The sequence below is a fragment of the Castanea sativa genome, chromosome 4, assembly GCF_040712315.1.
Source record: "Castanea sativa cultivar Marrone di Chiusa Pesio chromosome 4, ASM4071231v1".
Taxonomy (NCBI): Eukaryota; Viridiplantae; Streptophyta; class Magnoliopsida; order Fagales; family Fagaceae; genus Castanea; species Castanea sativa.
This window is the reverse complement of record NC_134016.1, coordinates 31,646,957-31,657,200: the sequence shown is the minus strand read 5'-3', so window position 1 is coordinate 31,657,200 and position 10,244 is coordinate 31,646,957. Positions and strand designations below refer to the sequence as shown.

Genomic DNA, 10,244 nt, shown 5'->3' with positions numbered 1-10,244 from the left:
TAACAGTTCTTGATTTTTTGTAGGGTACTTTGACAAAGCCGAAGGATCCAAGAGCTAATGATATCAATAATTCCTCAAAGATATGGTCTCTTTTTCCATCAAATCTAATTGAGTGCTTAAAGAATCTAGAATCGGTTGGCTTGGAGAGGTGTGATTCAATAGAAGTTATATTTCAACTTGAGGAACTAAATGTTGAGGAAAGTCACGTGGCACCAGTACTTGATCAGTTACGAGAATTGTATCTAAAAGATTTTCCAAAACTGATGCACATATGGAAGAAGGGTCCAAACAGGATCATGGGCTTTGGAAACTTGAGATTGTTAGAAGTTGAGAAATGTAACAATGTGACAAATTTGTTCTCACCATCTATAGGGAAATTGCTTGTAATGTTAGAGGAAATAAAAGTTATTAAATGTGAAAAAATTGAAGAAATCCTTGCAATAGCAAGAGAAGAAGAAGAAGAAGAAGAAGAAGAAGAAGAAGAAATTTTGTTCTGCAAAGTGAACTCAATCTGGCTCAAGGATTTACCAAATCTTCAGTGTTTTTGCAAAGAAAAAAAATGCTTTTGAGTGGCCATCCCTGAAGAAAATTATGGTAATTGGATGTCCCAACTTAAGGACATTTGTTCCAACTAATCTAAAGACACCTAAGCTAGAAGGAGTATACGAAGACAATAAATTCAAAACACCTCATTGGAAGGGGGACCCAAATGCCACCTTAGAGCACATATTCAAAGGAAAGGTATGGCACATTGTCACCACAAATATCTCAGCAATGGAAGAATTTAACACTTGTATTGTGTGGATCATTGCAGTACATATTTTACAAATATTAAAAACTTTTTTTAATAAGCAGAAATTAGACCGCAGTTTTATAAAAAGAAAGAAAGAAAGAACACAATTTGTCTATGTGAACAAAATGTTTTGACAAACAGTGATTTTTTTCATTGGATCAACTATAGCAGCACCAATAGTAGTCACATAGCTATTGTCATTTTTTCCAATTGCAAATCTTATGATTACTTAAATCGCTTATATGTATTATTTGTACAGGAAAAACAGGTGGATCATGACATACAGCAACAAGAGTAAACAGTAATCACAGATTCACATAGCCACTGTCATTTTTCCAATTGCAAATATTATGATCACTTAAATCACAAACATATTTTTCATTCATATAGGAAAAACAAGTGGATCATGAGACACAACAACAAGAGAAACTGAGACCAATGAGACAGAACAGCGAGACAGATATGTGATGCTGGGCAAGTCATATAGTAGGTTAGCAAATCACCCTTTCCATGGTCAGTATCCAAAAATACATAAAAATGAAAAGCATATGCAACTTTTTTCCTTTTTCCTTTTTTTGTTTTTTGGTTTTTTTTTTTTTTGTTTTGTTTTTTTGTTTTGTTTTAATATGCAATTCACACCATTTGAAACCACTTCTAGCCAACAAAAGAGCCAAGAAATATTTTCGTGAGCAGTAGATCAATAAAGAGAAAATCATGTAGACTATAAGAAAGATGGTTTTGTTTCCCTAAGAAAGAAAGGTGCTAATTAGAACTACCTGTATTAAGTAGGCTCAGTGATAAAGTGATCATTACATGTATTTTGCTATTATTCAATTGCTTCCCTAGTATAGAATGTCAAATCCTAATGGAAGAGCAAAAGCCTAGGTATGTGGCTTTCTTTTGATCTACTGCAATATCATATACTAATATGGTGATTTGAATGTTTCTATAAGTCAATGCACTGGTGGTGCTGTGTGGTGCACTCAATAAGAATCCCAACCAATAGTATATATGCTATCTAAGCGATGTGAGCTTGTTTAAGGGTGGAATGCAAGAATGTTGCTAATCATGGACTCAAATCTATTGGACATTTGGAACCAGTTTATTTACTATACTTACTTGGTATTCATAAAAAGTATTTAATGGACAATGAGTCCAATACATCTTTTTTAGCAAAAAGACAAATATATGTTACGTTGCTAGTTATAAGACAATTACTTGTGCACTAACTTCTTGTGGGCTAATGGTTTTCATTCTCATCTCTAGAAAAGGGTTTTGGCTTCGCTAAGGCCTTTCAATTTCCATCTAGGAGTATTTAATTAATAGCTGTATAAGAGATCTAGGGTTCAATTTCTATCTACACCATAAACCGATTAGTGTTTAGAGGGCAATTATCAGAAATGAATACCATAAATTGAAACTCTATCAAAAAATGATAGCTGTATAGAATCTGAAAAATCATATTTGGAAAAATGCTAATAGTTAGCAAAAATCTTGGATGTACAGGAACATTTTTTTTTTAGTCGCCCTTGTTCACTTTGCTTTAATTTTACATTTATATCAATGGCAGCTCCAAGAATTTTACAATAAGAAATTTAAGTTTAACAAAATTTAATAAAAAGAAAATTTGACTATATTGAGTTACCGACATAAAAATAAAATATAAAAAAAAAAAAACACGCAAATGCAAGAAGTTTCACAATTTAGTTTGTGAGTTTTTATATTTTAAAATCATTACATGATAGTTAATTATCAGTTGTCATTATCTATTGTCAATATAGGTAGGTGTGAGTGTGACCATATTTATTTTTATGCAATTGTCATTAACTATTTGTCATTATTTTTAAAAAAACATGTTAAACTAAATGACAAAACTCAACCCACTGGCACTATATTAATTATTGACCCACATAGTTACACTCATCCACACATAAATAATACACTTTTTTTTTAGGAAATAAATAATGCACTTAATGTATAATTAACCAATCAAAAGTTTCTCAAAAAAATGAAAAAAATAAAAACCAATCAAATGCTTGAACAATCACTAACTTTACTCTTTTTTTCTTTTTTTTACTTGAATCACTAACTTTATAACAAAAAAATTGTCATAACATGATAACGATATGCACAGATATAACAAACCTTATGTTTCATCAAAACAAAAATCATCTATATTTCCTAACTATTAAATTATATAAAGTTATATTATATTTATACTCTACACGCACACATTTGAACACATCACAATTCACACAAATAACATTATAACCAAAAAAAAAAACTCTCATAATTAGTATTAGACACACTTATACATTCAATATAAATTTATAATAAAGAAAGACACTCGCAACTCACAAATATTCACTCTTTACTCTTAGAGTTGAAGATACCAATATAATTAGATAGAGAAGAGAGATGAGATGAGATTCATGAGAGAGAGAGAGAGAGAGAGAGAGAGAGATGTGATCTATGTTGTTTGTTTTTGGAATGAGCTAATCTATGTTGTTGTTTAGTTTTGGATTGGACTGATATGTGTTATGGTTTAGTTTTGGGCTAAGTTGATCTGTGATCAATGTGTGCAAGATTTAGATCAGGGTGTGCATAAATATTTTTAAAGATAAAGTAAACTAATAAAAAATTTATTTTTTATATAGAAATTATTTTTATTTCAAGTTAGGGGTTCATCTGAACCTTGAAGAATACTTAAAGTTGCCCCTTAATTTTATATATATATATATTTGAAGTGTAGTATTTATTGTTAGTATGCTTATGTTAAGTCACCTCATCTACCATGTCATTGGCCGCAGCATTATCTTTTTCTTCTTTATTTATTGCCTTCAATTTTTTTGAAAATATTAAACATATAAATATACAGACTTTACAAATTCAACTTAAGTGGATTTAACTTTACATATTCATCTACTTTAATCGTGATGTTATAATTAAATGAAAAATCAAAATAAAGATATTTTCTATACATGTTCATCTTGAGCGGTTTGAACTTTACATGTGATCTTGTCTTTACATGTATATCTACTTTAATTTAGATGTTTATAACTGAAAAATGAAATCAACGAAGAATAAATTTTTTTTTATAAAAAAGATTGTCTATAAAAAGGTATTCATAAGCCTTGCTTAATCTTTGATTGTAGAAAAGATACAACTTGACAATTACCCTGAAGGAGTCCAAATCAAGCATGGTATAGATCTCCTACTAGAGGTTTGTACCCCAGTTGTCCTATAATTAATTAATTCATGTGTGTTACTTGATGTAAGTATTTGTTTTATTTATTTATATGTTGTTGACCTGATTTGAGGAAAAAAAAAACATATTATAATGTCTTATTTTGTGTTGTTGTCAGGTTTTAATAGGATGGTCTGGACAATATGAATCATATGATGAAGAAAAATTTATGCAATTAAAGAAGATCTTTGTGCAGTTTCCTTTCACTATTTGTAAATATTTTGTTTAATAAATTAGCAAAAAATTATTGTGTCTTTGTAATATAATGTTTCTAGATGATTGAGTAATTTTTTTAAGCATTTCCAAATATTTTTATATACTGCTTTTTATCTTCTTTATTGCATTAGTGTATTCTGTGATATTTTAAGAAAAAAAATCAATTTTGTGTTTAAAATTATTTATCTATCTATTCATTATTCACATGTACTTTTCTTTTAAAAAAATAAAAAAATTATTCTACTTTCCTCCTCTTTGGAATTCTACTCTTTAGTTTTTTTTTTTTTAGTTACAATCATCATTTATAAAGCTATGTATGTACAATCAATACTTTTGCTTGTAATCAACCTCCTATTTCTATAGCATGACTTCAAAACTTTATTAAAAATTTCGAATTTGATTATTCATTGGATATTTAGCTTGATTATATCATATTTGACATGTTTTACATATTCAAGAAAAGGAGTTTGACTTAGATGTGAATTTTATTTTCCCATTTGTATTTTATTTTAATTTGTAATTTTATTGATGTGGGGAGTAAAAAGACCCTGATGGGAATATGGGCCGTTGGGCCATGCTAAGGAAGGCCGACCTGCTCTTGGGTTTAGGACTTGTCAGTACTACGGGTCGGCCCATACTCCGAGGATCCGAGGATCCAGCCGAGGGTGATTTTATCTTCGGACGGACACCAGAGAACCCGGGACTTCATGATAAAGGTCAGGGAATGACACGGTCAAGACCGATGGTTAAAGGGGGGAAGCCCTTGAATGTCCCAGAAGCACCGATGTTAGAGAGATACCAAAGATTAAGGCTGCCACCTCCACATTAAAGACCCTGCACCTACCACCCTGGCTGCATTAATGGGGAAATGACACCTGAAGAGTGGAAGGGAAACTTCTGGTTACTATTCAAAGGCACTGAGAAAAGAAATATCTAGGCTAAGGGGGAGTAGGGGCAACACGTGTACAAAGTATCAAAAAGAGGAGTATTTAAGGAGCAACTTAGAACAGAAAGAGGGGGCCCTTCTTTGTAACCTAAAAGAAAGAGAAACAAGAAAGAGAAACAAGAGATAAAAATAAAATAAGAACAGTTCTCGGCTTACGTCCGAGCAGGTTGATTTACAGTATTCATTGTCGTTTTTCAAGTGTTTACCATCTTTGGCTTGTCATTTAATCCTCAAACACTTCTAACCTGGGTTTCAAGCCCACACTCTACAAATCATATTGTTTAAGGCTCATTGGGCCTGAGCCCGTAACTGTTCTTGGGGCCAGGTGCAATTGTGCACTTACAATTGAGTTTAATCAATTTTTGAGATATGTTTTTTGGCGTTTTGGAATGTAGGGGAGAAATTTTTGGGTTAGAGAAAGTTTGTTTAAAACTAAAAAAATAATAATTTCCAAATTCTATATGCTTTTTAATGATACACAAAATTATACTTTTTAATGACTTTTTTTTAAAAAAATGAATATTTTTGCTACCTTGCCTTTAAACTCTTAAGAAAAATTGTATTGATTTCATTTTAGAATCTCAGATTATATTATATTATATTATATTATATTATATATATATATATATATATATATATATATATATATATATATATATATATTATAAAACTGAAGATGTTTAAGGGGGCCATGCCCCCACCGGGCCCACCCTAACCCTCCTCCCCCACGCTTTTTTTAAAAGTTTGACTCTTGTATGCATATAAACAATTTTTAAAATAGAAAAAGTGTCTGACCTAAGCCTTTGCCCAGTTGTCCCAAAAATAAAAACTTCAGATAAAAGTATTGGATACGCTGTATCCACTCTTTGATTTAATACGTTCTGCAACATTTAGCATGAAATCAATTATATATGATTTCCAAAATTAAAAAGAATGTCAAATTCTATTTTATAGAAAACTGAATTATGTATTAAGAAACAATTATTTTTGTGTTTTTTCACTTGTTAATACTAAATGGATGTTAATTTAGATTGTTTTCAAAAAATTGGTTCACACTTCGGCCCCCTCAGTTGAAATCCTGGCTATGTCCCTATCCTAAAATAAATGAACTCATTTTGGGAGAACTAAGTCCGGTCAATTTGGCCTAAAACCCAGACGTACCCACATCTTTCTCTCATAAGAGGATAAACCCAGAACATAAACCCCAACGCTACCATTAGCAACATCCTGCAAGCCCTGGAAGAAACGTTCTATTTCGTCTAGCTACATATCAAAATTGGTCACACCTTAATTCACCTTCTAGGACGGTGCTATCAACTGATAATCTGATATCTGCGAATTTTTGTTTTATATCAAACCCAACCCTTCCCATTCTTATATTTGCATTCCATACAAAGAGTGGCTGGTGATTCAGCTGTACTTTCATGTCAAAAAAAAAAAAGTGATTCTACACCCACCTTGACAACAGCTCAAAAGCGTGCACCAGTTACCGAAAATCTAATTGCTATTAGACAATCAAAACATGAAAAATGAAAATTACATAAAAAGGTCAACTTCTCTCACAAGCCCCTTCCAAGTGGAGGCCCAGTAATATACTATCTGACGGATGAACAGATAATGAAGATTATAAAACTTTCCCAACCTTATACTGACTTCCAAAACAGAAGTGATAATAGGTAAAGACACAAGGCCACCATGAGCTAGTGTTTCCTTCAAATTTTCCTCCTCCATATTGGCTATGACATAATTACAAATGTGAAAATTGGTTTGTGTCAAATAAACCTTCAGCCACTCCCACTTCAGCAACACTTCTAGTAATAGCCAACACCTCTCAATTCTGATTGTGATGCTTGCTGTGCATCATCACCTTTACTTAAAAATACAAGGCGACCTGCAAAGTCCACAAAATAAGCACCCATCATATATAATGGAGAAACTCAAAAAAAAAAAAAACTATATTCTAAGGCATTTTCCACTAGCTCTTAAGCCTGTTTCACCAACCACAGCTTCAGAAGGTTCAACATCTACACTAGTACAAACTTTTGATGCAAAATAATAAATGCTATTAGGCTCTGGTGGCCTCTACGTAGCCATATTCTCACAGAAAAATATGGGAGTATGGACTGAAATCAAACTGTCTACCAAAACAGGCGAAGATTGTCCATCATGAATACTGCACAGGTAAGGAACAGAGCATATTCTCTTTGAATTTTCATCATGTCAATCACATTTGTGCATGAAATATAAAGCAAAATATTGCTGAGAATGTCAGGTGTAGGTGAGCATGCTAGTTATACAAATAAAAAAGAATACCTAAAAGCATTGCAAAATGAAGGAATAGTCACAACATTGTAAAGTCAAAACAAATCAAATTGATCTGGGAAATTGTTGGGGTTGGTCATTAGCCCCCTAATAAGTAAATTTGGATTTGATTGGCACTTTCATGGAACTTGATATATATCCAAGGGACCAAAAAATTCAGTACTTAGTGGTGTGGCAAGGGGGTGGAATGGCTCCAATTGAGTTTTCCCTATGCATGGAGGGAAGGAAGAGAGAGATAAGGAAAGCAGCATGTCCATCTAAGAATCAAAGCATACATTTCATTTATGATAAATCTCTACAGTAAAGCACAAATGACTAAAAACACTACAATGATTGTATATAGATGCAACAAAAATATATGATATTTAGCATGTGTCAGGCTAAATAATTTACTCTGTATCTATAAACAATTTCAATAGAGTGGATAAAGTCATGTATATACCATTACGACGAATGGCAATCTCTCTTATACGTCGAACAAGACCAGTTATTGGATCAGTGAAGATTTTGGTTTCCAGATTGCCCTCCAAATATAGAATTGAACTACAACAAACAAAAAATTGTTATTACTTCAAAGAGATGATCTGCAATAAAGCCAGAGGTGAACAAAAACTAGAAATTTAGAGGAAGCAATCCTACATAAGACAATAAGAAGAAAGCAATCCTACATAAGACAATAAGAAGAAAGCAATATTCGACAAAGAAATTTAATTAAATCAAGCAAACATGAGTAAAATTGTATGCACTACACCTATTTGTAAATGAAAAAAATAAAAATAAAAATAAAAAAAACCCCTCATGGTATCCTTCTTTCCAAATACTATCAAACTCAATTCTCCTTCAATACCGAGTAAAAACTCAAAAACCACAACAAAGTATATGGAACGCACAGACATTGTTTTGTTAGCATTGTGAAAGTGCATTTTGCTTGCTAAAACAAAATAATGGACGCGCCTCTAGCTAGTAAGACTTTCAGGCAATTGACTGCACCTGCCAGAACCAGTTACCGGGTAATCTAGGGAAGTACACCCCAGAAGGGCATGCTCACGCCCAACCAAGAGCAGCATTTTAAAAGGTAGCAATTCAAAAATGTTTTGTCAACAACATTCAGCAAATTTGCAAAAAACAGAAACCCAAAAACCCAATAGACAGAAAAAATTTTGGCATTTTACAAATATATAGTCCTATGCATTTGTGTGTAATGTACCAAATCATATAAATTGGGAGTGTAAAACAAGAAAAACAAAAAAACAAAGGTTGAGTCCTCACCCAGGAACAACATGCTTGTTGACAATCCCACCTAGGCGATCGGGATAGACAGAAACCCGATGCCACTGAACCGCGCAGCGATTAGCGTACTCCCTTGGATCCTCGTTATCCAATGGCCTACGATTGTTTCGAATCCCACCTGTCCCCAAAGAGAACATCGTCACTGTCCTCCCACTCTTCAGTGTCTTCTGCAATGGTTTCTGCCCCACTTGCCCAACCAATATCGCCTATAAAAATTCAATCAAAACCCATTTATACTCTCTAATCAAAAATCAAGAAAACAAACAAAAATCAATCAATGTTAAAAATGTACCTTGTAAATGCCCACATCGAGTCCATTCTCTAGAGGCCAATCGAAGACCGTGCGTTGTTGTTGTTGTTGTTGAGGATTGGAGTCTTGGGTTGGAGAAGAAGATTGCTCAGGTAGAACTGAGTCAAGGTCTAACTCGTCCGAGTCGGAAGTGGGTTCGGGGTGGTCGGACTCGGTGGTGTACATGGACATGGAGGAAGCGTAATGAGAGGGCTTAGGGTAATGGGTGGTTGAGAATAGAGAGCGGCAGAGCCTTCTGGAAAGTGCACCCACTGAGTTCGCCATTTTCTTCAGACTAAGCTTTTTCTGTGTTAAATTTTGGGCTTAAACCCTACGAAACTCTAGTAGTGGTCAATGGAGGAGGAGCTGCACTGAAGTGCAGCTATAGTAAACCCTGATTTTAGACTATAATTCATTTTACATCCTATATTTTTGGGATATTTTCATTTTAAGTCTTTTATTTTTCTTCTCTTTCATTTTAGTCCTTGATTTCTTTAGACAGTTTTAATTTCATCATTTTTGTTATCTACCCTTATTAACAGAAAATGACTAACAAATTATCTAGTTTATTTTTCTTCTTATTCATTTTGAAAATAATTTATTTAATTTTTTTGCTAAAAATATTGAAGATAAAATGTAAAAATAAAATAAATAACTTGCGTAAGACCCCAAAATTGTAAAAATAAATAAACAATAAACTATTTATAAAAAAATCACACGAAGTGGTAAGTTAAATTGCTGTTTAATTATTGGAATAGGGTCCCTTGAAGTTGTTGTTGCTGTCATTCAAATTGTTAGAAAAGCACCCAAAAAAAAAAAAAAAAAACTCTCCACGGACTGCATGAATGAATTTCAAATGTGGGTTTTGTGTATTTATGGTGTGGGTTTTTGGTGGATAGATTTGGTTGTGGCCCTTGTGGGTTGCTCTATTGTAGGCACCCGGTGGTGGATGTCATCTTAGATTCTTAGTTGCGGGTTGTTGGCAACTTGAATTTGATTTATGTGCTTGTGCTATGTTTGGTAGGCAAGTAAATTGGGGGGAAATTGTGGGTACCATCTTTGGTTCCGAGAAAGTGAAAGAAACTATATCATTGTTATGTTTGGTGGCCAAAAAAGTTGGATTTTTGTTTTGGGTTGGGGG

General features: G+C 33.0%; 1 protein-coding gene and 1 long non-coding RNA gene across 2 annotated transcripts; one reads left to right on the top strand and one right to left on the bottom strand.

Moving 5' to 3' along the window:
* Positions 1-29: 29 nt before the first annotated feature.
* On the top strand, positions 30-4,437 carry LOC142630244 (uncharacterized). The gene is made up of 5 exons (XR_012843267.1): positions 30-741; positions 1,053-1,094; positions 1,184-1,283; positions 3,949-4,016; positions 4,159-4,437. It is a non-coding gene; the product is annotated as an uncharacterized LOC142630244 (long non-coding RNA).
* A 2,251-nt stretch (positions 4,438-6,688) lies between these two features.
* Positions 6,689-9,463, bottom strand: LOC142630825 (single-stranded DNA-binding protein, mitochondrial). The gene is made up of 4 exons (XM_075804878.1): positions 9,107-9,463; positions 8,794-9,020; positions 7,967-8,067; positions 6,689-7,093 (listed from the first exon to the last, which is right to left on the bottom strand). Exons 1-4 carry the CDS (start codon positions 9,386-9,388, stop codon positions 7,014-7,016), a joined length of 690 nt encoding a protein of 229 aa, XP_075660993.1. The 5' UTR covers positions 9,389-9,463; the 3' UTR covers positions 6,689-7,013.
* Between the last annotated feature and the right edge of the window lie 781 nt (positions 9,464-10,244).

Bases quoted from the DNA above. Each gene is read 5' to 3' on its own strand.
- LOC142630825 (XM_075804878.1), bottom strand. From the start codon at position 9,388: ATGGCGAACTCAGTGGGTGCACTTTCCAGAAGGCTCTGCCGCTCTCTA. The intron at 8,068-8,793 runs GTGAGGACTCAA...TGTTTGTTGTAG, and splicing joins AACAAGCATGTTGTTCCTGG to TTCAATTCTATATTTGGAGG. The intron at 7,094-7,966 runs GTATATACATGA...TGGACTTTGCAG, and splicing joins GATTGCCATTCGTCGTAATG to GTCGCCTTGTATTTTTAAGT.